Source organism: Myiozetetes cayanensis, unplaced genomic scaffold, assembly GCF_022539395.1.
Source record: "Myiozetetes cayanensis isolate MyiCay16 unplaced genomic scaffold, myiCay2020 scf1, whole genome shotgun sequence".
NCBI lineage: Eukaryota > Metazoa > Chordata > Aves > Passeriformes > Tyrannidae > Myiozetetes > Myiozetetes cayanensis.
The window spans coordinates 46,480,836-46,508,670 of NW_026086604.1; the positions used below are offsets into that span (position 1 = coordinate 46,480,836).

Consider the following 27,835-nt stretch of genomic DNA (forward strand, 5'->3'; position numbering starts at 1 on the left):
ATCATCAACCTGCTAAACTGTAGCTTGCAGAAGGAGCAAGCAGCTGTGGGTTTGATACAGGAGGAATTAATCTGGAGGGAAAGTTAACAATTACAATGTGAAAATACCAATTAACATCAACTGGCTAGAATACATCAGGTGCCAAACTAACTGTCAAGAAAAGAAACAGATCTAACAGCATTTTTGTTACTGCTGATCACACCTTGGGATAGAGGTTGAGACAGACGACTTTACAAGGTCTGTTGCTTTCAACCCCATTTTCCATAATTTTTCTATAACCTACACAGAGCGAATCATAAAATTCAGCAGCTGCAAAGTGAACCTACATTAAAGTTTACTTTACCTGGAGACTGGGATGGCAGCCGAAGTCCAGTAAAGTCTTCACAACTTGCAGATGGCCTTTGTTGACAGCAATATGGAGCGGAGTCTGCCTGCGCTTGTTGCGAGCATTCAGGTCAGCGCTGCCTCGGTGCAACACCTCAATCACAGCACCCTCATCGCCAAAGGCTGCGTGGTGGACGGCCCTGTCTCCATCTTTGTCCTGGAGCAGAAAAATTCAGCTGTGTATATTTCATATTTCCTTTGCATTTAAATAAGAAGGTTAATTTAAACTGAACAATTGCACATATTTGATTTATTTAAAAAGACAAATTAGACAACCACGATGCCATCAAAATATGTAATTAAAATAATTGCTCAAACCACAATAGAGGATAAAGAATCTGTTTGTATTTACACATACAGATTCTACAACATATAATATTCTACACCATATACAACAATTGCCCTGAATCTTTGTGTTATGCATTCATCAAACTCAAACTGATTCATTTGGGTTTCTATGACAAAACAACCACTGTCAAAAAAACCCCAACCAAAAAAAAAAACCACGAACAAAATCCAACCCCCAAATGGTATTACACTCAGGGTAGTCCTTCCTATAACCCAGGAACTGTTACAGATTCCAAATCATGGTTTAAGACATGAGAATTGCCTTGTTCATACAACTAAGTTAATATTTATTAGTGTTTATTGTATGTGTCTTAGTATTGACTTCCACCTTTCCCAAAGAAAATTTGTAATTGACGCTGAAATTAATTAGAAGCTCTGATTCTATGATGATGATTAAAGCTCTAATTCAGTTTGCTTCAGTTTCATCCAAACTGAGGATTAAGGTATGAAAGTCATAAATTTGTCAGTTTGGGTTATTTTAACAACATTCATAAAAGTTGACTGTACAACATGAAACATTAATATTAATTGAATTCAGCATTAATATTAAGTGATTTCAGCATTAATGATGGTACACAAAAGCTGAAAATAAAAATTGAAGGTATATAATTGAAGGTTTCAGCAAAGTAACTTCCATAAGCTAGTTTCTAACTGATGATTTGTGCACAGTTTCATATTAATATGCATTTGTATTATGCATTTAATTTTGAAAAGAGAGAAACACTGAAAATCGTAAGATAAAATCACAGCTGATCAAGGGCTCACCAGCAATTTGTCTTCTCATATTTGCAGTCTGCGAAGTACACAGAGATATTTACTGATGAAATCCCATATAATTATTGAATATTTCAGTTTTAACATATCCCAATTTTGAGAAACAAATCCCTGGCTTTATTAAAACATAACATACAGAATTCCTACATTAATGAGCAGAGGCCCAAGATCATGTAGGCTTTTTTTCTAGCTCAGCATCAAAACAAATAATCTAAGGAGCTAAATCCCACTATGTAGTTACTGTAGTTACTACACAGCAGCATTAATACACCTAGAAAAAGCTAGGAACTAGTCAATCATCTCTCCTAAGACTTAGATAGAAATCAAAATAGTAAAACCACTATATTTCTATACATGTCAACAATATTATATTGGCAGTACTGTCAATATAATAACTGATATCTATTAATTTCTGCAGACTAGAAGGGTATATATTTTTACTAGGCACTATCTACATCAAGCTTTTTGAGCTGTCAGTAACAAACTGTTTTCTGACTAAACAGAGGCCACTTGTATTCTACATTAAGCCCTCAGAGACACAAACACTGAGGAGACAACAACATGGGGGCACCCCCAGAACACGCAATCATGAACATATATACACTGCAGTAATGACTGTAAGTGTAAATATATCCAACTCAGCTAAAAAGCAAGGAAAGTAAGGATTTTTATCTATTGCTTTCATGCCACAGACCACAACAGTGAAGTAAACAGGCTAAATTTTTGCTCTCTGCTTAATATGATGGCTCTGCTGAGTCTTTGCATGACAATTTATAAACAGCTGATATTTTTAATGCCTGAAAAATATAAGTGTTAATCTAATAATATCTTGTAAATTATTAATATTATAATATCTAGAGCAATTATATAATTAAGTGGGAATACCATCTTCACTTAAGCAATACAAAGTTAAATGAAAAAGGCTTGAAAATTCAAATAAAATCCCTGGCAATTTTGTTTAATGCTAATGTTACGGTGCTTCTGAAGCCTGAGCAAACATGAACTCTTCACAATTCCAGTGCTAGCAGATTACCAGGCATATTGTCTTGAAACTGTTTAAGTAGAGCTTCTACCTACCTCCCTATTGTTTCTAACCCTTCCTTATACCAAGAAGAAAGCATCAGTCCACCATTTGATTAACATGGCAGCTCTGAATACCATAGCACAGATGAAAAGCAGTTTAGTCTAATTTTAACAGTATATGCTATGTACTGCAGAGAAAGCACTACTTCCATCTAAAATGAAGCTACTTCACAGAAAGCATACCACAGCAAGTATGTACTGCATTGAATCTAAGCCATCTTTAGAACTTAGAAGAAAAATCTTTATAAAATAATGGTGTATCTGTGAATATAAAAATAATTTCAGTTCCAAGAGTTACATCATTGCTTTATTTATGTTTTAACATTTTATAACTTCTGTATATCAAATACAATATAATGCCCAAGTGCCCAAGCATGTAAAGTTGTTTTTCTGTTATGCAAACAAAAAGTGGGCATACAATTAAAATCTTAGCATTCTGTTAGGCTTCAATATTTATTCTTAGAAAATCAAATTTGACAGATCCTCTTATGCTTCACAAAATGAGAAATGGTTGCAATGTCAGTGCATTCTGTGTAAATAAATTAGTCAAAATCAATTCAAAGAGCAAATATCACAGTAGGCTGACAGATAATTCTCCCAAACAATAATTCTAAAACACCTAAACAAGAGAAACCCTTCCACTTTCAGTGAAGTTAAAAAAAAAAAAAGGGGGGGGGCACTGAAAACCTGGAAGTAGAGTTGTCAGTTTCTACTCAAAGATATTAATATTACTTTCTGCTTAAACCTGCCTTAGTTAAGAATTCAAAGTGTTCTCCTACCTGAACACCATAGATAAGAAGCACCACAAGCATCTGGAGATGCAGCATCTGACAACACCTTTTTCCCTCAATGCTAAAGAATTAGATACTGACCCTTTATAATACTGTCAGTAGGAGCCTAATTTGGGAACACAATCACAGTAATAAAAGCAGCTTTTCACTCTCTCCAACATTTAAAAAGAAGAAGATAAGTCCATTAGAATTGTTATGTATGCAACTGAGTTTAAAGTTTAAGGACACACAAAGTATATTTTGAAGTATTTAGGTTACCTCTGCTTCTACGTCCACGTTCTGCTTCAGAAGCAACTTCAGAATGTCGACATGGCCGTTCTGACTAGCAGCTTGCATAGCTGTGTGTCCAGCACACTGCCCATTCACCTGGAAGCGAACCGGTACTTGGAGATAAGTTGTAAGATACACACAAATACCCACAAGACTGTTTAGCAGTACAAAACTTAAAGCAACAGCACACATATCGTAGAATCAAATGAACGATTCTTAGCTGCCTTTCTAGCACATACAGATGATCTCCTATGTCTTCTCTATTTCATTTTTAGATTGAGGGAAAGAGGAAAAAACAGATTTATTTAAAACATTAAGACATTGAATGATACTTGGATTAAAAACTTTCATCTTTGGGCTACTGTAAAGGCAAGATTTTTGAGAACAGGTCTCAGATTTAAAGGTCCTCTGCTCTACAGTACATTTAACTTCATTGTCTAATTTATGGCAGCAATAGGAATCAGTCAGAACAAAATACAATGTTTTGCATAATCTTTACAAATCAGCCCTCAGAACTGAAGAAGTCTCTTACCTGCAAGAACTACTACTGCTGTAGTGAGAAAAATATCTGATTGTGATTTTAAAATTTGTTCCTTGAATCAAGTCCTATAATTATTAAGCATTTTCTTTTAGAGTCCTCAACACTAGGTGGTTAGACAAGTTGGTAAAAGGAATCTGACAGAGAACAGATTAGATTATCTACCTCATGAGTTTATAAAACAAGATGAAAACTCACTACAGCAGCATAAAAAAAAAAATCCCTCCAAATCTACCCTCCTTCTTTCTATCCCCCTTGAAACAAAAGAATTTGAAGACCCTTCACTAATGGTGAGTGTTTGGTTCTCTGAGCCGACTCTGACAGAGGTCGAAAAGTATTTTAATTCATGGCAGACAAAAGAACACAAATTTTGTCTAGCAAAAAAGTATGTACAGCTCTGTGTTCACACAGCCCACACACATTTCATAGGACAATGAACGGGAAAAGAGACTCTGGAACTAACTGTACGACTTCTAAGCAGACACACCACTGACTGGCAAGGAGTATTCAGGACAGCCTCATTTCTCTTAGTATTACAGGTCCCCAAAAGAGGTACTCCCAAAACAGAACACTCACATCTACATCTGGTCTCTTTAGCAAGTCTTCCACTTTAGCAACATCTCCGTTGGCAGCAGCTTTAACCAACTCTTCATTAAGATCTCCAGATTCTTGAGTTTCAAATAATTTTTTCAATAGCTGGGACAATCTCTCTGTAATTGTTAAACAAAGGACAACTAAGATTACAATTTTAATCCCACAAGAACAGAAAAAAACCCAGCTACATTTGTCATGTTTCTAACAACACGTACATAGTAATACACAAACTACCATAAAATGGCAGCTGTAAAAGTATCACAGAGTTCTGACTAAGAACTGTACCCTAATACTCTTTAGACAGCTGAGACTTTCACATCAGACATTTCAAAACAAAGCTGATTAAACTGCAAATAGCTTGTCTCCTGCAAAATACAGACTGGATGAAGTAAAACATGAATTTATGTATTGCTATAACATATTTTCTATCTTCAGGTATATCCTGTCCTCTGTGATTTGAAACACTAAGTTGTATAACTCTTTTAGCTAGTTTTATGGCCACTGTGACTTTGTCTTTATTGCAGAAAACTCACTGTATCTATGCCTCCCTAGGAAAAAAATCTAGAAAACTATGTAGAAAGGTTTCTTGGCATTAAAGCAAATATGTGAAAAGGAAAAAAGAACTAGCTATGACCAAAAAAAGGAAAAACTCTAGTTTAATTGATCTGTGAAACAGCCAACAGAACATAAAATACATTGGACGGTCTCTCTGCCTTTTTATTAGATGAATGAGAGCATGTTCAACAAAACTGAATGAGATTACACAGACCCAAAAAATCCCACTATAATTAGTCAAAGGATGTCTGACTAAATTTTAAGACAGAAATTTCAAAGCAAAAAGTAACTCTGAGTAACCACCTATAACAGACTCCTCACCTATCTTGCCATCTCATACCACCTATTAAACAAGGAATCTGCTTGCTACTGTCAGTAATACCCTCTTCATGCCTTGGTGCCTATTTCAGCCTAATCTCCCTCCCAACCATTTAAATTTTTAAGTCCTTAGAGCAAACCTTCAAAGACACAGCTGCACTGTGACCAAACAGAAGTACTTGATCAAAATAACAACAAACATCTCCATAGTGACTGCAAACTTTTTTTATCTTTCTCAAGTACAACTTCAATTAGCTCAACTCCAAGTCTATTATTAACCTTGCATACAAACTATGGACTAGTACTTATGAACAGATTTTTAATTAACACAATTATTTGACATACATACATTCCTGTTTATTCTTCAAACTTACCACCTGATGCGTTACTTATAGCAGATCCTGCTGATGCCACCTTTGAGACAGCTGCTGGATTATAGGTCCAAGATGTCCCACAAACCTCTACCTTTAAGTCGCTGTCTGAATAGATCTGCTGGACCCGACCAACTTTGCCTAAAGTCTGCATTAAAGAAAACATCAAACGCAAACAATGCTAAGAATAAAATATTGAGAAATCTGAACGTTTTATACAAATTTCATTAAGTCCATTCTTTAACAGTACAGTTGCTAATACCTTCAGCTAAGTTTCATCAGGTTGAGCAGATTGCTATATCTGAGCAAGTTTTACACTGCGTTTGGTGAAATACACTTTCTCTAACTCTTAGACTCCCACAGCCTCCAGGTATTATTACCAATCATAACTAGAAGCACCATACAAGCTTTACCCTTCTATGAATCCAAACGCACAACTACTTACTGGAAGCATTGCTTCAGCCCACTCTCCGTGGCCTCTCTGAAGAAGCTTGATTCGCTCTAAGTCATAACAGACTTGAACAAGGTCACCCACTTGAAACTGAGAGGTGCCTCCTTCTGCACCTTGAGCAGCATCTCCACTTCGGACAACGTTGGCCTTGGTGAGAACAGCTGGATTAAATGTCCACCTAAACAATGAATCGTTTAAAGTAGATCTTAAACACATAAAGTGAAATATATGCTTAAAAATTAGCTATTGGACAAGTTTCTGCTTGTATGCCTACAAACTTCCTGCAATTGGATACTATGGCATATTTGTTGTTAACCATTTTTTGTCCATGAACTTGTCTGTAACTCATTAAATTGAATATTTTGAGGGTAATGTTCAGAGATGTACATTTGTAAAGGCAACTGAGAAATATCCTGCCTAAAGGGAAGCAAGTAGCTATACAGTTTGTTTCTCCAGGGGGAGGAGAAGACTGGTTAAAAAGAGGAAGATCCAAATTGTCTTGCAAAGGACTGTACTGTCAGGAAACAACATGGGAAGAATATGGAATTTTGGTCCCTCCCCCCAGGTCAAAAGCTGCAACATTCAGTTATAAAAATACTCTTCAGCTACATGGATGTCCTAGATATACCTCAATTTTCAATCAAACTATTCTAATTTTTACTATCAGTTTTAGTGCTTTAGAGGCATTTAGCTGTTAAGTCAGGGAGAAGACCACAAGACAGAGCGGCTTCTTTCACTGGCTCTGCTGCCAGGACTCCCAGAAGAAAAGCCACTTGCTGCCCCTTAGATGGGAAAACAGCAATGTTTTGCATTAATTTGCAATATTAACAAACCATATCTTGAGGGAAATCCTGAATGAATAATGCACTGTTAATCCTTTCTAGACAAACTGAACAGGTCAATCTCCACATACAACTGAAATGATATTCCATGCAGCCGCTGCTTTTTAAAGATAACTTGAGAGCAAGAGAATACAAAACCATTTGGACATATCAGCTCAGATCCAGCTGGACAGCTGGGTTTGAATCCTGTTAGCATGGATGCATCTAATCAAAATTCCAGCCTAAACTGCTTGTGGGAAATGGTTTTGGCTTTATCAAGACCTCCTGTTCTTGGTCTCCATTTACATAAACTAAACATTCCTTTGAATAATAAAAGGTTAGATACAGATCATGCCAAGGTGACTCTGTATTAGACATCATCCCCCACAAGTTTGTCACTTGTCTTCTTAACCAATTTTCCAGGAAACCCACAATGAATTGCTATTACCATTCCTCTTGAAACCACAGGATAGATACTCCATAATTAAAATAGAATTTACTGCTTAAAACTCTACATTTTAGAAATGACATAGTCTAGAACACAATTTCTTATTTTGGACTACATTTTCACCAAGTGAGAGAGTCAATAAACTTCCTTTTCCCATTAGAGCATCTTTAGAGATAAGTCCTTATTACAGATCGTAGAAGGAAATCTTAACCAACACTGAAGGAACAGAGAAAGTTTCTGACACTAAGTGGTCACAAGTGCTGAAGGCAAAGGAAGTTTGTGAGAAGCAATGATGAAGGCTATACAACAAACCTGTTGCCACTTGGATATTGTACTACAATGTCGTGATCCTCATCGATGCCACAAACTGTTCCGGTTGTTGTTAAAGTTTCAAACATGCCATCAGTCCACCCTCCGTGACCATGCTGCAAAGACTGCACAATTTCCAAGTCAAGGTCAATGTTTACAAGGTCACCTATTTGCAGCCCACCAGGGTTTCTGTTACCATTTTGCTCACCTGAAATGGAATATGAAAAAAAAAAATAATGTTTGCATGACCACACTAACTTTCCACGCAGTTTAAAGAACAGAATTTGACAATTCTGTGAGTCTCAGAAATTAAGGTTGAAAAAGACGTTTAAGACTATTAAGTCCAACCATCAACCTAGCACCACTGTCATGTTCACCATTAAACCATGTTCCAAGTGCTATATCCACACATTTTTTGAACACTTCCAGGGATAGTGACTCCACACCAATGTCTCTGTAACCGTACTGGCCAACAGGTAAAAAAACCTCTGAACCTCTGGCTATGGATTTGTGTGTTTCTTGTGGAGTTTTCAAGGTAAATAGCAACGACACTGGCAAATGCTAAACTATGAGCTCTAACTGGGATTGTAACAGCTATCATATGGTGTTAGACATCTAGATACCTAAAAGCTCTGATAATTTTCAGTGTCATACACAGAGTGCCACTCAGAGGCTGAAAGATAAACAGAAGGTCCACAGAAAGTTTTGAACTGGGTCAGTACCTGAAGAAGGAAAAAGCACTGGCTAAAGGAGAATGTCCAAAATGACCAGTGGTGAAAATTTTTAACTTTCTGAGGAAGTGACATGATAAAAAAAATCCTGCAAATTTAAAATTAAAACATTCTTCCTGGACAATGCTTGATTTCAAAAGATGTGTCACAGCAAAAATTCTTTAGCTGGAGGAAAATGGCATACATTCACACACATCGAGCTGTTAACTAATGAGAGAACACACTTGCAGACCCCCTCACGGCCAGAACCCGAAGATGGTATCTGGTGCCATCCATGGAACAGCAGAAGTGGCAATGGTAGAAGTCACATAAATTGAATTCAGTGGCAAAGGACTAGGTGAGCAAAGTTTCTTTAGTAATATTGCTCTCTCCGAGCAGAGAGTTTGGAGTGCTTGCTTTGGCTCTTCCAAGCAAGATGTAATAAGGAAGAAAGGATCCTTGCATGTAACAATAAGCAAGTACAAACAAAAAGCCTGACACAGAAAGACAAAAACATTATTTAGAGGAAGACTGCTTCTAGAGCCTGAAGCCCACACCACATGGCAGCACTAGTTGCACCACTAAAAGTCTCCAGAGGATAGAATGCAGAGAAAAACATCATAGAATCACAGAATCATTAGAAGGGACCCTAAGATAATCTAGTTCCAACCCTCCCATCCATGAGCAGGACACCTTTCTGAAGAAGAAACTGCTGAGAAAAAAACATAGCCATGAAAAATGCTTAGGTTCAATAGAATTTAAATTCTCAACCATGACTGACTTCTTTGTATCCAGGAAAAGGGTACACCTTCATGGCAGATGGAACAGTACACCTTCGCAGCAAAACACACAACATGGAACACAGTCCCTTCTGCAGAGGACTAATTCTTCAAGAAAAGCTATTGATACAGAACTTGCTAGATAGAAACCTTAGACAGCAAACATCCCAGTGACAGCCCTGATGACTCAGGGGAGTCTAAGAAGGGAAGAGATGTAACACAGCAAATAAGTACTGAAGCATTCATTTAGAGGAATTGATTGCTAGAGGTCATACGGTCTGATATTCCACACAAAGCTGAACTAATAACCAGCTGAGAACAGTTGTGGATTTGCTTATCTGAGTCCTGAAAGCTCTCAAGGACTGAGGTTCCACAACTTGCCCAAGTTACTTTTTTCAGTGGTGCAATATAGAGCTGTAATTGTAACAGGAAAAATTCTTGGATACCTGAGTCACTCATGGTGGCCTTAAGGCCACAACCATTTGGTTTTATTTCATTTGCCACCATTGAAATTTCAGTGCCATTATTTCCAATCCCCTTTCAAGTGGGCATAGGTGGTGAGTTGATTACCTCTTAACCTCCTCCTTAGCAGATTCAAGAAGCCCAGCTCCATCTCCTAGCAATTCATGCACTCTCAGTCTCTTAACCACTTTAGCAGGACACCATTAGATCCTCTATGGTTTTGAAAAACTGGGAGAGAAGGGAAGATGAGATGGGCAGACAATGACACAGACAGAACACAGAATTCTAGACACAGCTTCATCACCACTGAGAAAAGGAGGATAGTAACTTTTTCTGTTCTGTTGCCCACCAAACTCCTAATATAGCCCACTACGAAATTTGCTTTATTTGCAATGACAGCACACTCCTGTCTCATTCAATTTGGTGTTCAGTGCAACACCCAGGTCTTCCTCAGCAAGGCTTCTCACTCAGGCCTTCTCAATTCCCAGTCTGGGAATTACAGGTACATAAGCTTATTTCAACCAGAGTGCAAAAACACACTTCTGATTGAACACCATTCACTAAATTCTTCACTTCCTCAAGGCTCTTGAGAATAAAGTTCTACTCAACCACATCCCTCTGTCAACCTGCTATCAGCTGCAAATCATTTGGAATTGTATTCTATCTCATCAAGGTCACCAGTGTCATATTGAACAAAATTTGCTCCAAATACATACAACTCCATATTAATTAGGCCCCTTCTGGAGTATTAGTTGCACTCTAATTCAAATATCAAATAGTTTCAAAAATAACTTTCTAGGTTTTAATGCAAACATACATTTAAATTCCCAGCCTGAATGTATCTGTGAACTACATTCAGAAAACTAATAAAAGATGTTATAACAAAGAGTAAGACTGAGAAGACAGAGCATAATGTGCCAAGAAGGATGAACTGAGTTCATTGTCAACCATTAAGAACAACTCCATACAGTGGAAGAGAAGAATTTAACAAAGAATAATCTGCTATCTTTAGTGATTAATATTCATGCATACAAATACAGTGCCACACTAAAAGTAAGCTTCAATAAGGACCTAAAGTAACCTCCACAGTTGTCACAGGTGAGTTGAAGCTTTAGACAAAATTTATTAAAAAGCCCTGCTGTTGAGCCACAAGGTGCAGAAAGGACTTCCTTGCTTTCTAAATTCCTTCTCAGAGAGGAGTCTGTGTGCGGCTGAATCCAATCTTAGCTTTGGATTATGTCAACAGTTTAAATTTAAGTGATTATAGAGGTGTGATTGAACAACTTCTGTCTCACAGGTTTTAATGACTGGCAAAATGAGAATATTTATAAAAAATAAATATTTTATTATTACAAATGATCAGAACAAAAGATCTTAATCAGAACTATTTACTACACAATATAAACGCTAAAAATCTCCTAGTAGAGTATAATATAGCATAAAGATGTATAGCACACTGCAACAAAGCAATTCAGTTATATTAAAGCTGGCAAAAGAAGTAATTATTAACTGGAGATTTGACGTAACTCAGCCATACCAATGCTCATGGGAAGATCTCTTTCTGTCAACCTCGAGGAGCATCCTTGGGGGGCATCCCCAGCCCAAGGAATCTCCACGAATACATACCGAGAAGGGTTATGTCTGAAGAACCTGACTGCATAAAAGGGGGCTTTATACTTTTATAGTATAAAGTGACTGACTGCTAATTAGATATTTACAGGCCAGCTATCAGCTTATCTGTGAAACCAGACTTTAAAAAGTGGGTCTGGATTCAAAGTCTGCTGAACCAGGATGGTTTTAGCATAATTAACACCAATACAACACCCTGGCTCCAACGGTTCATCTTGCATGATAGCTTGATTGGATTTTAGGTCTTATTAGGGTGGGTCTATCCTGCCACAACAATAAAGAACCAGTGAGACATTATTACTACTTTTCTATTTTTATTCACATCAGAGTAGAAGTACAAAATTAATTTTAAGGAAAGAAGCAAGATACAAGGATCAAAGTGCCTTGCTCTTTTTACTGTCAAGTAGATGAATTGTTGGAAAGTAAATAGCTAAATGACACCTTGAACAACTGGTAATTTTTCTAAACAAAACACACCTTTACTGTTTTCAGCTTTTCACCAATTCTGTCAATAAAACAATAGTGACTTGCTGGTCATACTTCAAGTACTTGTGCAAGGAATTAGATTAAGACTTGTAAACAGAAAATTATCATCACATCAGAAATTAAGAATTAATAATACATTAATAATTAATCTTCAACTTACCTAACACAGGACAATGGTCTCTGTAGAAAGAGCCTCCTTTTGCATCTTGGACACATTTCAGGTCAGACTGCAGAGAAAGATTGAGACAACTTTAGTCCTCACTGAGTGAATCTCCAGGCTAACGTAAGTCAAAGAAACTAGAACTGAAGTACATTTAATTAAAAAAGGCTGAAAATTATGTGTACAAAAACCATGTCCCATGTATTTGTTACTGATGCACACAATCTCAAATACTTTCCAATCTATCAGCCTTGACATTCTCAAGATTTCAATAATCTTTACCAATATAAAAGGCTATAAAGGATGTGAAATTTTTAACTGAAAGGCAGGGACTAAAATAACACAAAGCTCCTTTGCATTGTTCCATAAAGTTATCTTTCCTTTTAAAAAGAATTCTGTCAACACAAGGAAGGAAACAAAAAAATAAACTGAATATCTGCAGTTAGGGCTCAAGAACATAGCCCTTCCTGTACTGATCATTTAACATCTGCCAGTGCTGTCCATTCTTCCCAACATTTTTTGACAGATCTATGTTTAACTAGAAGAAAACAAAATGAAAAAGTTCCAATTAAGAATACCCAGAACACAAGGCTGGTACTTAAAACAAACCAAAACCCCCACTATGCTGAGCTAAACATGATCTTTTTAAAGAGAAAAGTTTTAAAGCTCATCCTCCAAAAAGACTGTTTCATATTATCTGAGAAAAAGAAGTTGCAATCAACTCTTATTCATAAAACCAGAGCAGTTTCTATAATTCTCCTTTCCTTTAGGTTTTTTCCCTGGGTAACCCTTAATTCCAAATGACTACCAGCTGCTATTGTTCCTTATAAAACAATTTTCGCTAAACAAAGGGCATTTTTTTGCATGATGAATTGGGAAGGAGATAGGAAACTGTTTGCAAGATGTGTCAGAATATTCTATGGGATGGGGGAGGAAGTAGAGGACAGGTGGTGGCAATGAAATAATTAACCAGAACTAAGCAAATACTTGCACAATTCTTTTTCCCATGCCCAAGATTTATTGACAGACTGCCCTCCTGCAAAAGGATTAAGATGAAAACTCTGAAGTCTTCCAAATCATCAAGGCACTGATGAGCACAAGACTGCCCTCAGTGACTGTTAACTGTTAAGCAGCCAGAAACAATACAAAATTCAGTGTATGTCCCGATCTACAAAGAATGAACTGCCACTTTGGAAAAACTGTGAAAACAGCCAGATGAAAATAATGAGATTTAGCCGCTCTTCAAATCCCCTGAGGAACCAGAGAAAGAGCTTGCTCAGCCCAGCACAGAAGGCCTGCGACAAGATGCTGCCACCCGGTGGGCAGGTGCCGGGTTTAACTCAGCCGCAGACAAAGGGGCTGCGCTGACCATCCCAGATGGCAAATTCATTCATTCCCCGGGACGGACAGGGATTGAATGTGCCTGGGAGCACTGGGTGTCACCCACTGAATACAAACCCTCCGTGTCAGGCAACAGACAGCTGTCTGTGGAGGAGAGGAGCATGGGTACACATGCAAGAGCTGCTTTCACATTCTTCAGAGCACTAAGAATAGAGGACTGGGGCTTCTCCTCGCTGCCAGGCAAAATCAGGGTGAAAGATTGCTTGTGTTACAGTAAGTGTTAATACACTGAGCAGGCTGATGGTTAAAAGCTAGCAGAAGAAACAAAATGTTCATTAAAAGGTTTATTACTATCTTGCAGCAGATATTATTAGGAAGCAGGTTAAGGTATCTTAAATTTTACAGAAAAAAAAATCCAGAAACCTACAGAAGTGCACTCATATTTTACCATTCCTTTACTGTGCCCAGTGCACAGTTTATTTCTGGAGTATAATGATACACTTAGTTTTCCATCCAAGTGGTAGCTTGGTGTTCAACCTCAGCTTCACATCTGTCTTCCTTCCACTTACATGATGTAGTCCATGTTATATTGCAAAGGAGTAAAATGAGACTCTGATCTAAGTATTGCAAAAAAGGGAACATGTATTTTTCTTTGTTTACATAAGCCTTGACTAAAAAATGGAGGACCCAAAACACACAGAAAGATGAGGCACTGACAGAGATTAAGGCAGTACAAAACTAACTTATATACTGTATATACACAGAGTTCCTTCAGCAACTTGGCAAACAGCACCACTAAGAAAAGAAATAACACGATAACGGCCTGCAAATGTCTTTTAAAAACCAGCCAAACTGAAACAACCTTCTGAAGTTTTAAGACAGTAAACTATCCTTAGTTGTACAGTACCACAAATGCTGGGTAAGCAACTACAAATTTTCCTTCTAGAACTCAGCTACTACATTTATCAGAAAAGGAAAACAAGCTTTTTCCTGTTCAAATAGTTAAAGTAAAAAATCAGGGGTGGTGGTAAACTCCTGGTCATCCTACCCTGGGGACTGCATGGCAAGAGGCCCCCTAGTGCAGATGGAGCAAAAGCACATCCAGAGCCTGGACACACCAGGCTTTGCACTTCAGAGAACTCCACTGGGATTTCTATAAGTTATATGAGTCTCCCTGAGTCTTCTAAATGAATTGTAATAGCAGATTATTTGGAGATGAGACATGCAAGTGCAAAAGGGAATGTACCAAAACAATAGACATGCTAAAATATAAGGTTTAGACTTGCAGGGACGCCATCAAAAAAAATGTAACCGCTCTGAGGCTGGGCTTAATGTAAATACATGGTGGAGATGAATAAACCAGCTTTTCTACAACTTAGTGGAGAAATCATTCAATGAATCCTAAATAGGATTCTTACAAGAAAGAGAAAAATAAAATACAGATTTCATGGAATTTGTGTACAGTTAGAGATGGAAGCCCCAGTTAAGCAGGAAATCATCATAATAAGAACTCAAGGAACAGCGTGGGAGCCGAACACTGTACAGCAGGACCTGCAGGTCAGTAGTAACAGCTGATGCACACAAGCAGTGGGTAATAATGGGTTTTGCCTACAGTGGACAACTTTGGTCTTCCAGCACCTACATTCTGACTTGCACTCCAGCCCTATGTGACTGGATCACAGAGACCAGGACCTGCTCAGTCAAATGGGAAGTACAGAAAATTTAACAGTTAACTTGGACTTACCATCCAATTATACCAATGAAAAAAACTAACAGCAATTTCATCTTCATAAAAACTTCAGAGAATGAAAAAACTGTACATTACAGCAATGTCAACGGTGTTGACAGATGGTGTAACAGCACCATCATCCCTGACCTTAAAAATAAAAACGATGCTCAAGGACAGCTGACTCCTGGAATAACTATGAAGTTATTCTGATCAATACAGAGTGCCATCCATCAAAGACAGGGAGGAGGGACTACAGACTTGATAAGAAAACCAGGTGTGCTGCTAAGAAAGAGAGGAATGTTTGATCTAGATGCACTGATACAGCATCTGACACCAGCAGCAAATATCAGGAAAGAAATTAATACTGATCTTACAGATACACCAGCAGGAATGGTGACATAACTGCAGGTGTTTGAGGTAGCAGTGAATACACCCAGTAAAGGTCACTTCAAGCGTTTAAATTCTCAACAGCTTTTGGCAAGGGAATCAGTCCTCAGGAGGCAAATGGAGAAAGCCCAGGGCATGCTCCTTTATCACCAGATTAAGGCAACAAGGGACTGGATAAATCCATACATTTCAGCAAAAAGTTTGTAAGACATGCTGTGTTTCAGATTTAATGAATTCAAATCATTCTCAGTTTCAAAAAGCTGAGAAAAGTGAAGCAATAAAAAGAGAAAGTAGAAGATAGTAGACAAAGTGACTGAAGTGACAAGGAGATACGAGCTACAGAAACAGTAACATCAGTTTCTTATAGAGGAAATCACACCTCAGACAAATCCTGAGTGAGTAGTTTATAACCTTCTACTATATAAATACTTATATATATATAAATAATTTATATATATATAAATATACACACTTAAATATATAAATATACATATTATATAAAAACATACCTATTTAAAACTTATAAAAATTTTGCATATGTAACTTTTTTTTAAAGGGAGATACAGTCTTCCTTGTCAGTAAATACTATAAATAAAAATAGAAAAGGATCAGTAAATAAATTCCTGCTTAATGGAAAATTTTTCTCTGCAACTCAGAGATGAAAAACTTGACTTGGTTGAGACTACAGGAAAATAAATACACAAGATTTACATAAATATCTCCTCTGGATTCCACAACAACTGACCATTTAACTTTCTTACTGACACCTAACTTACATCACATGTAATAAAAAAACACCTGCTGCACACATTAAGGTGCCCAAAAATTCATAATTTTGTGTTTTAAAACAATTTTGTTCAGCACCTAGTAGCAGAAGGACACTAAACTAGCAAAATAAAGAAAATTCTTGTTGCCCCTTCTTAAATGCCTCATTTTCAATGTAGTGGGGATGAGATAAAAAAACTAGACAGCAGAAGATTTGACTGATATTACAGATCTGACATTTGTAACTGCAGCAGAAAGCATATTTCTATTATTTTATAACACTCACTTGAAATGTTTAGTATACCAAGTCACTTACTTTGTTTTTATTTTTAAAAAAAAGTGTCAACAAGTAATTCTTAAAATCCTCTAGAGTAATTTGAAAGAATAATTTTATGGGTAACCCAAATAGAAGTTGATGAACAGACATTAGGTATCAATCACACAAGGACAAGGAATCTTCTCAATTCCCCTTATGCACTCAACTATTTTGGAATTCATGGAAAAGAGTAGATCAACACAGATGGCTTACAGATCACTGTGACAGTGATGGATGATAACTACAGTTACTTCTTTCAGAGTGTACACAGATGAAAGCATATCCTTCATAATGAGAAACAAGAAGGGCAGGTTAATCACAGAAATAAAGGAAAGTGGTACAGGGCAAAGAAATTTGGTAGCACAAAACTGATTCCTAAATGAAATTGATTTAGGGCACTCCTGCTGATGGAACTATTTTCCACTGAAAACCAATGGAAGTTACCAGCTTTACATTCTTAGCTCTGTGATATGAAGAAATAAAGCCTAGACAAAAGCCCAGTAAGCTAAATCACAATCTTCCCATTAACTCTCCAATTCTACATGATGTATCTCTTTATTGCAAAAGGCTACACTCACATATTTCAAGAGCAGCAAAAGGTGGTTAACACCTTGGCTTGGCTCTAGACTCTGAATACACATAGATAAGAAATGTGAGCAGTGTTAATAACCATATTACCCAATAGCACTTTATTCTTACTAAGGATGTACCAAATATGTCATTCAACCTAATAGCATTGTAAACACAGGTTTCAATTTGGGAATTTGTGGCCTGTGGCAGCAGAAAGTCCCAGATTTAAATGCCAGACTTCACATAGACACAAAAAAAGATGCACCTCTCTCAACCACTTCATATGTAAGCACAGCAACAACAAACTCAAAACCTCCAAGTATCTGACCAGAAATAAATGGAAGTTTTCATCCAGCACCTGCTGCCCCACCAGCCGACCCTCATCACTCCCAAGGAAATGCTGGCAGGCTGGATAGATTAATTTTGAGGACCAGATGCAGCCTGTTAGCTATCAAACAAGAACCTTGACTTACAATAATGAGCTGTGTTTCTTTAATCAGCTCCATTAGCATGAGTCAAGTGTTATTCATTGGCAAGTTGGGGTCTCTTCCCAGCTGTATTTACATGGGCACACACTCTTGTGTGTTGTTGATTCCACATCCTCTGGACCTTTTTAACCAATTTCCAAGTACCAAAACAAGTTTGCCCCAACTTTATCTGAACTTCCTGAGAGCTTGTTAGTCAGCTTTACATAACAGCATATAAATAGTAGTAAATAATCATAATGAATTGCACACTTAGCAAGTTATTACTCAGTTATAAAATTTAGCATTACATTCAAATGACTTTGTCACAGACATCCAAGAATCCATTCTGTCTGAAGTGAAATTTGCATTTGAAAAAAGTATCAGAGATAAAATTACTGTACATCAAAAGCCTCAAATTGTCCCTTTCGTACATATGCATATATATTTTTATATATTATCCTCAATATGCTGTGTATATATGTAGTTTCACACACAGTTTAACAGGCTTTTTTGGTAATTGAATGACCAACTATTTCTTTTTCTACAAAACTTGTGTGAATGGTCACCCTTATACCTTCGAATTTACAATTGCAGTACTTAATTAAGTATTCTAGAAATATTTTACACTTCCACATGTGGCAAAGTTTGGAAACAGAATATACTTGATTTACAAATGACAAATATATTTTTTTCATTATGGGAATAACTATTTCAAAACAGAATATAACTTATCCTATCAAATATATTTTTTTCCTGAGGCCAGAAGGAATCTTCAGTGATTCCACAGCACTTGCACTATGCAGCCCACAAATTTTAACACTGTAATATAGAAGTAATAAAAACTACAAAAAAAAAAAAAAAAAAAGCCCAAAAAAACCCAACAGCTGATTTTTATCTCATTCTATGTAGGTTTTGTAACTGCGTTACTTTTCTATTTATTACAAACAAATATAGGAGGGAAGATACCAAACATTGATTTAATGTTATACTACAAAACACACACAACTTTAAATTACCTTTTGCCAGTATATAAGGAATTTTCTTTAGAACTCCTGGGCACTATGACTCACATAATTCAATACTGATTTATATTTTATCCTTAGCATCTTCATGCATCCGAAAAGCTGACCTGCACTAAATACTTTTACACTTTCTAAACATGACACTAAAATACATATTTACTGAAAAAGTAGCGTTTCTTTTCTTTTTAAATAAAAAAATAAACGTTAAGTGAGGCTATAAGGCCAAATAGCTAACATTGAAAAAAGTAACCAGTCATTGTTTAACATTTTATTACTGTTACGTATCTGACAAGATGACAGTTCAATGTTAAGTTAACGTGGTCTTCCTCTGCACTATCACGCAAATATCATGCAGAGAAAATGCTAATTAAGACGTTATAAGCAGTTGATAATCCAAGTAACCTTTCCTTGACCCACATTAGGATAAGAAAACACAGCAACAGAAGGCACTTAGGCTAGAGTCTGACCCATTTCTTCCCTAGAGCTGGAGACATAGCTGGAGAAGCTTCAGAATGAAACAGAAAATTTAATGCTAAAGCAAATAAAGTTCTAATTTAATTCAACACCTTTCCACTGACAAAAAGAAAATTGCTCTCAACAGGATTCCAAGTGTTGACAGTAATTAAAAAATTTTAAAGTTTTGCAGTAGTCACCCCAAAATCTGAAGTCAACTGAAAAATTCAGGAGTTTAACAATCAATTTTATATAAATTTCATAAGTATGTTTGTTCTTTTCTGAATTTTAATTCAAGCAGAACAGCAACACAGTAAGATAAACATGTATGTGATGCAAACATTTACTATGGCTGAAACCAGCTCTTAACTTATAGTTATTCACATGTTTCATAAATTCCCGGATCAGACTTTCTTACTAATACATATGCATGACGCCTACAGCTGGATTCACAATGACCTGACTAACAGCATGCAAACCGACAAAGCATATTACAAAAGCAGGACCATAAAGCACAACAAGTTATTCTTACTGCCCTCCCCCCACCGTGCATCTTACCCTTTGTGCTCTTTTACACTTACCATGCCCTCAAAGCCAACTCTGTAAAGGTTTTTAGCACCATTGTCCCAGAGAACATATGCTGCGCTATGTGGACTCGACGCACTCCAGTCTTGGATTTCAGTTACCTATTCAGTTTGAAAAACAAGAAAACTGTTTCTAGAACAAAGACTTAGATGCACAATCTGAACTTAAAACCTTGTTAATCTCTTCAAAATAATTCAGGATATACCAGTTTTACTGAATTTGATATAATTTATTCTAAGGCTGTTTTCTGTTTGATACAAGTCTTCCCTAGGTACCTCAGTAAGAGAGTAGATTGAATATATGCTTTGTAGGCCTCTTTTTCTTATTGTATATTTGGTAGGTAATCTAATTACTGTAAGCAGAGAACAAAATCTGAACTTTAAAATTTATTTTATAATGCTGTGATATGTTCTTACCAGAAGCATTTCACTCCGAAAAACAGGATGAGCACTATTTTAATTGCTTCAGTTTGTCTGGTTTAACCTGCATTAGCCTAGTAGCTGTGCACTATGTTAGGAGAGAAAGTTTTATTTCCAGAGCCAATATGTTTAGCAACAGTACAAAAGAAGAAGAGTGAAAATGTCTTTCCCTGACATTTCTGAAATCATGAGGCCATGCACCAAATTCTGAGAATGCTGCCGTTATTAAAAAAAAATCTCAGTTTCCAGAATTTGCCTTCATTCTTATTTGTATTGATTTAAAAGCTGTTTCTGCTATTTACCACATACTTTTCCTTGTTAAAAATATTTATATACATTTATATATATTTTCAGCTTGCAACTAATCCCTCTAATACAAGTTTAGTACACAAAGAAGACCATGCAGGCTAAGAGTCTTATTCTGCAAAGTTTCAGAGATGTCAAAGTATCTTGACACAAGAAGGGGTAAATAATCAAAATGAAAAAAGCTGCATCTAAATATTGTTTTAAGAGATTTAAACTTATTATTTCCTTTCAATAAAATTTGAAATTAAATCCCCAAAAGTCCTAAAGCTTCCCTAAATGTCTAGAACATAAAATAAGCTAAACAACAATATAAAATAGGCTAAACATTATATCCAGGAACTTTTCACTCTCTTTTAAATACTGCTTAAGTGTACTAAAAATAAATTCACAAACAAACCCCAAACAAAACCAAAACCCAGTTCACCAGGATATAAGAGCATCCAATTCTTAAATGTGCTGATAAAAGGTACAGTATATTTTACACTGCCTGTTGTATTTCATACTTATAACAAACCCTGATTAGTTCTCAAGGTAAATGGAAGTTGTAAAAGGAAAATACGTGAAGTTTACAATTAGCAATTTACCATTCCATACTATTTTCGATAAATTCAAATATTTTTACTATAGAACTACATCAACAGCAATCATATATTGTCCTAAGCCAGGAATCTAATATCCGCATTCAACACTTGAAAAGTTTTTAATTTTAAACTGGAAAAGCCCCTATAATTATTAGATGAAAAACAACGTGACAGGTGCCAGCACTGAAAACCAGGAGCAAGAGATACACAAATGCACTGGCCCATGAGCAATAAGACTACAGAATGCAGTGATGACCAGAAAGGGCTACTCTTGATAGCTCTCTTTTTATACCAGCTCTCTCATAAAGCTGAAATATCCTCAAGACCTAACATTTTTTACAAGCCAGTCTTAAAAGACCACCATGACAAAAATTTAGTAATTAAAAAGATTTTGTGCTGGTTTCATAAAAATGCATATTTAAATGTAAAAGAACTGTTATATGTACCCTCCTCTTTCTAAATGCTTGAGCATTACAGGATAAGATTTAAAAATGTCCAGAAAATTAAAATAGTAACTTTTATTACGAAGTTTCTACTTTACAATTAGAAAGGCCACTGGGGCCATTACATGAGCATGCAAAGGTGCATCTTGTTAAAACCAGCTTTATTTTTACCTTTCCTCTACGCCCATTGCCACCATCTTGATCTTCCCATTGCCAGTCAACTCCTCGCACTACCCTGGCACCTGCAAAGATTCCTCTTGCTGTAATTTTCTTTGATTTACGTCGAGACTCCAACAATACCCTGAAGTTATTAAAAGAAGAACCCACAAATGTCAAGATAATAAAGAAAGTCCAAAACAAATCTTTGGGGATAGGAAGGAGAGCATTTTGAAAGCAAATAACTCCAAAATAAAAAAAAAAAAATAACCCCACACCTGCAGATTTCAGTGCACAAGTCACATCCGTTCAATTCTCAACTTCAACACCAGCACGATACAAAAAGACATGATCTTCCAAGATGTGATTTACTCTATGTTTATAGTTAGTTTTCAGTTCTAACAGCAATTTCTTCTCCAAACTTCCTACTACCAGCAATCATCTTCTAAACATATATATAGATCTGTACTGTTATTATTAAAATCATTAAAGAAACATGCAGAGTCATATAAACACACTTCTGTTTCTCTTAGACGTACCCTAGGCCAATGCTTTTATCGCACGATTGCCCTGCCACTTCTATTCAGAATTATGCTATTAAGAGCTGTATCTCTTTTCTGTCCTTGTCTCAGTTTATTTTCTACAGGCTTTTCATAGCATCTTTTAGCAAATTTAAGTCAATATATCAGCATCCATTTTTTCGGTCATATTATGTGATTTTTCTAAAGCAAAACCTCTTTTTTCCTTTTCACCAGAACTGAAGTAGATAAACTCAAACAGAACAGTTCATGAGCATTTAGCTAGAAATAACAGAAACAAAGAGACAAACATTTTCCTGCCTTTTCTGTCATCTCAAAAGCCACCAGTTTTCATGGAACACAACTTCTTACTTCATGACAGGAGAATGTTGCCAGACAAAAGTATTTTTCAGCTGACATTCAGATTGTTTCCTGACTGCTTCAGGAAGTCTCTCAGCCTCCTGCTGAACTTTTAACATCCAGCAGATGGCACAAAGCGAAAAAGTTGAATTGTCACAATGAATGCAAAGAGCATAAAAAATGTTGGCCATTTCTTTCCTAAGTAAAATAAGAGTTATCAAAAAAAAAAACCCAAAAAAAACCAAACAAATCTTGTTTGGAGCAGCTTTTTAGAAACTTCTCAACACGTACAAAACTGAAACAAAAACCAGGACACATTACATAGATATGCCATCTATATGATATTCCAGACTCAAAAATAAAATAGGTAGAGCTTATGTTTCCCTTCATCCAAATGTTCTTATACGCCTCTTGCCATTTTTGCCCATGGGACATCCCTCAAATTCAATAACACTGCTTGGCCCCTTTCTCCTCCCTCAAACAGTTAACTTTCATCAATTTTTCTCAGTTAAACTTGATGCAATAGAAACATTTCCTTGGCAGAAGAAGTTGCCTTCTAGATAAGAGTTGCAAAACAGAGCTCAATAGGAGTAAACAAAGGGAGAAAGCGACAAAATGCAAGAGATTTCCAGCAACACTATACATTGTATACAATTTATCTCCAAAACTAAAACTTGTACTTTATACACCATAACAAACCTCTTAAAACTACAAAGGAAATGTCAGCTTAAGAAAGAAAAAGAAAAGTCTGGCAAGCATTCTCAAAAGCAAAGAGACTTTAAAAAAAGAAATTTACAGATTTGTATTTGGTTATCTATTCTTCATTAATTACACTAGACCAACACTTTCAACTCTTGGATACAACTTCTAAGTTTTGTTCTGCGTTCAACATTACAACAGAGGTACTAAGTTTATGATACCTATTTGGTACCTTTTGATTAAGCCAGTGACCTGGGCATCTGAGCCACAGTTAAACTTTAGGGCAAATATTTGACAACATAAACACAAACCCCACAAACAAGACACAATGTGAGAAATTTGATTGTGTGCTCCAATCCCTTAACTGTAAAAACACATCACTAAATTGCACCATACTTGTAAATCTAACTTCTCCAAGAAGAAGAAATAAATGTTGTCTTATACACATCTCATTGAAATGAGTATCATATCTAGCAAAAAATTTTCAATTATTTAATGAAAAAACATTTGTGAAACATATCCCAGAGGCGACACCACAACACGTAGCCTTTACACAATGTTTTTTCATACCTCTCCAAGTATTTAGGCAAATATTGCTGTTCCCACTTAACAGGTAGATAAATCATGACAAGAGGAGCTTTCGATTGAGACAAATTATTTAAAGTCAACAGCTATGCAAGAACAACTAAAGGCAATTTTGTTCAGAGTTCTTCACTGGGAGAAAATAACAGATGCCTAAGAACATGAAAACAAAGGCAAGGGTAGAATAACCTTTCACAGCATCTTCTCTCTGCTTTTCTGCTCACTGTAGTGAGCAGTTTAAGCAGTTCAAATCCAAGTTTTTTGTTTCTATATCATTCTGTTTTCCAGAACCTACAAGGAGAATATTTCCCCTCAATCTGTCCACACTGTTTTTGAACCTAATTAAACTTTTGAGCTAATTAAATATTCACATTCAGGAATTCATTGACAAATCATTTTTATTTTAAAGCTGCTAGATGATAATACAAGCACTAGGAAGATGGTAATGAGGTTCAGCAAAACTGAATAATCATATCCTTTTTTCTGTACCCCATTGTTTATAAAATTTCCATGTTTTCCAAGCTCCCAAGATCTGCCCTAGCTACCCTTCCTCCCAAAGGCAGACAAACAGTAACTGAATCTAACCTCAACCCACTATGTTACCTAAGCCAAGTTTAAGTAACCAAATCTGCAGTTTAAAAGTTAATTAACTGTTCCTCCTTAATTTCGAGGAGAAAAAGCTACATTTTACCTCTCACTTCCAGGTGTGGTAATTCTGTAAAAACGATGCCTCAGGTGATGCTTGTCCCCGTGATAGCAAACTGTGCACAAGTCATAATTTGTGCATTCAGCACATTTCCATCGGATGCCAATGATAGGTTGCTGCCGACAAGTATCACACATAGTCCCATCATGCTTGATACCTGCGGGAGAAAAAGGAAATAAAAAGACTAACAACTTTGCTATACCGGTACACAGATTTCTGCTGCACACCGTTGAAATGTGAAATTACATACTAAAAAGTTAACAACAGAGAAATGCTGCTAGTCATACCCTATCAGCCTATATGATTGAAGGGAAAAGATAGTGGACTTTGCTTCATATTTCCAGTCGTCAGTCTGTTCCTGAAATGTACTATCTTTTCTCAGCTTAAAAGGCTGAGAAAGCTATGTCTCTTTCCTTTCATCTATACAAAGGAGAGAAAGAAAATGAGAAATCTTTTAGCTCTGAGTTAAAGGGTCAGAAATGCATTTATCAAAATATACAGGCAATCTAGAAGTTTATTTCAGGATTAAGGCTATCAACACACCTTATATCACAAAGGCTACTGTGCTCAACTGCGTGTGACAGTTTGACTTACACATTTTGCACAGTGGAAAAGATAAGTGCTTATCTCCATTCTTTTTTATACAGGAAAAAAATTTAAGCTCTCTTGGATAGATGCCATTAGCTTCATGAAAATCTGTTACCATTTTAGAAGTTTACTGTTACGCTGTTCTTTTTTAGAAGAATGTGCCAAAGACAGATCAAATGAACCCACCAGCATGTGCTCTGCCCAGCCTTCCACAAAAACTGAGTTCTTAAGATTCCTTATTCCTACAGCTTTGCCAAGCTACAGCTGAGTGAAAGTGATCAGTCACAGTTTCTATCCATGCATTCTAAATACAGCTGAACAGCCACGAGTTCATTTTTAAAAAAGATCAAATTCTGCTGCTGTTCGGAAAAAACTGAGCAATAAAAGAAAGAAGTACTGGCATTCACTTAGCCTAGTAGCACTAGACACAAATGAGCACTAAAAAGTTGGAGTAACATAGAAATTTCTCAGTTACTCCCCAGATGAATCTGAAATCAGTGAGGAAAAAGAATGGGTTTTCTCTCCTCCAAAAGGGATGTTTTCAGAAATGACTGCCAAATTCACTATAAATCTATTAGTCACTTATGTCCAACAGCTGAACCATCTGCAGCAAAGAAAAATTAACAGTTGGAGAGGTAAAACTAAAGGAAATGCCTTCCTGTTTGATCATTTCACAGAATCACATAATAGCTGAAATTGGAAGTAACCACTGAAGATTGTCTCGTCCAACCATTGCTGCTCAAAGCAGGATAAACTAGAGCTGACTGCCCAGGACCACATCCAGTCAGTTTTTTGAGCACCACCAAGAACAGACACTGCAGCATATTCCAGCATTCAATCATCTCTATAGCAAAAATATTTCTTCTTATGTTGCAGTGGAAATTCCTGTATTTCAATTTGTGCCCATTGCCTCTTGCCCTGTCAGCTGACAACACTGGAAAGAGCCTGGCTCCATCCTCTTTACAACCTCCATCAGGTATTTATATACCCTCTTAAGATCTCCCTGAGCCTTCTCTTCTCCAGGCTAAGCACCATATTCCTCAGTCTCTCCTTGTATTACTAGATGCCTTAAGATCCCTTTGCTGCAAACACACTTGCAGCCCTTCACTTGACTCTCAGTACATCCATGTCTCTCTTGCACTGGGGATTGTATTGAAGCATTTTACTAATTTTTTGGTGCTCTTCAAGAACAGGTGCATTAAAAGGACTGAGATATCCTCCTAGTGGTTTTGTCACCTTGTTTTTAAAAGTCTAACTAGTTATGGTGCTTGGGGTTGAGGGGTGGTATTTGTTTTGGGTTTATTTTTAACTGATTGCTAAATTGGTATTTCACATATAAACAGAGAAATTACACATCTTTGGAATTTATTTCTTTTAATGTCTGCTGAATTTCAGGGAAGACAGTTGGCCAAGGAATATGTTTATTCTGGATGTGAAAGGACCAAGGAATTGGGTGCTGTAGGATTCTTCTATTTGTCTGAGCAGCAGGGAAGAGGGCAAAAAAGAATCATAATCAGGAATCATCAGTCATTTAATATAGAATATGCAAACTTAAATCAAAACTACATATTTCTAGCCAGAGGCCAAAGTTACTATGGAAAGATCAAGGAAAAAAAATATACAAAGATATTTGACTCAAGTAATTTTACTGGCCATAGAGCCTGGGACTTAAAAGAGAACAGTGTATTTGGAGTCTATGATCTAGAGGGACAGGTCTGTACCTCACGGATCTCTAAACACCACCCTGACAGATAAGGCCTTTCTTCATCCATTTCCTGACACGTGATTCCAGCAGCAACACCCACTTCAGTGCATGCCTCACACAACTGTGCTGCCTCCATTCTTTCCGTTATGCCAGCAAATGGTTTTTGCAGAGCAGAGATGTAAACTGCATCAAGAAACATACCAGGCTGGAAAAACAGTCAGGAGGAAAAATATTCAGCTGAACTGGTTTCCCAATCCCATTCTTTGTGGTGCTGCACAACACTGCTGGTATGACAAAGAACTGCAGGGCAGGAGCAGGCAAGTAATCCTGTTACAGAATGTCTAACCACTGCACTAGAGATCTGGAGGAAGAAGCAGATTTGAATGCCTCTGGTGACAGTGGACTAAGAGACTTCTAACTTCATCTGCTAAATAAAAAGAGGGTAAAAGAAGATGCTACTAGTGGATCACAAAATGTGACAGCTAAACTCTCATTCACAGTCATAATACAAAGTTACTTACATCAATAGCAAGTGTTAAAGAAGACTGAAAGAACGTATTTGGTTTTAAGTTCGACAAGGTATTATAGGAACACAAGTTTGGTTAACCTTGACTGGCTGTCAGATGTCCATCCAACTGCTCTCTCACTCTCCCTCCTCAACAGGACAGGGAGTGAAAAGAAAATTAAAAACCTTAGATCAAGCTAAAAGTGAGATCATTTACCAATTACCATAACGAGCAAAACAAACTTGACTTGGTGAAAATTAAATTCATAGCTAATTGAAAAAAAAAAGAGGATGGTGACGAAGACAAAAACTAAAACATCTTCTCCCTCGAGACAACTGCATTCCTTCATT

The 27,835-nt window shown here is 36.6% G+C and overlaps 1 protein-coding gene across 3 annotated transcripts in view; it reads right to left on the reverse strand.

The window, feature by feature from the left end:
• MIB1 (MIB E3 ubiquitin protein ligase 1) overlaps positions 1-27,835 on the reverse strand; it is a 73,894-nt gene that overhangs the window by 39,701 nt on the left and 6,358 nt on the right. For all 3 annotated transcript variants that reach the window (XM_050333785.1, XM_050333774.1, XM_050333766.1), the window contains exons 2-11: positions 24,672-24,843; positions 21,837-21,966; positions 19,913-20,017; positions 12,282-12,348; positions 8,059-8,263; positions 6,472-6,655; positions 6,030-6,174; positions 4,765-4,898; positions 3,639-3,746; positions 344-541 (exon numbers count right to left, since the gene is read on the reverse strand). In XM_050333785.1, coding sequence (XP_050189742.1) covers positions 344-541; positions 3,639-3,746; positions 4,765-4,898; positions 6,030-6,174; positions 6,472-6,655; positions 8,059-8,263; positions 12,282-12,348; positions 19,913-20,017; positions 21,837-21,966; positions 24,672-24,843 — 1,448 coding nt within the window. The remainder of the gene's footprint in view (positions 1-343; positions 542-3,638; positions 3,747-4,764; positions 4,899-6,029; positions 6,175-6,471; positions 6,656-8,058; positions 8,264-12,281; positions 12,349-19,912; positions 20,018-21,836; positions 21,967-24,671; positions 24,844-27,835) is intronic.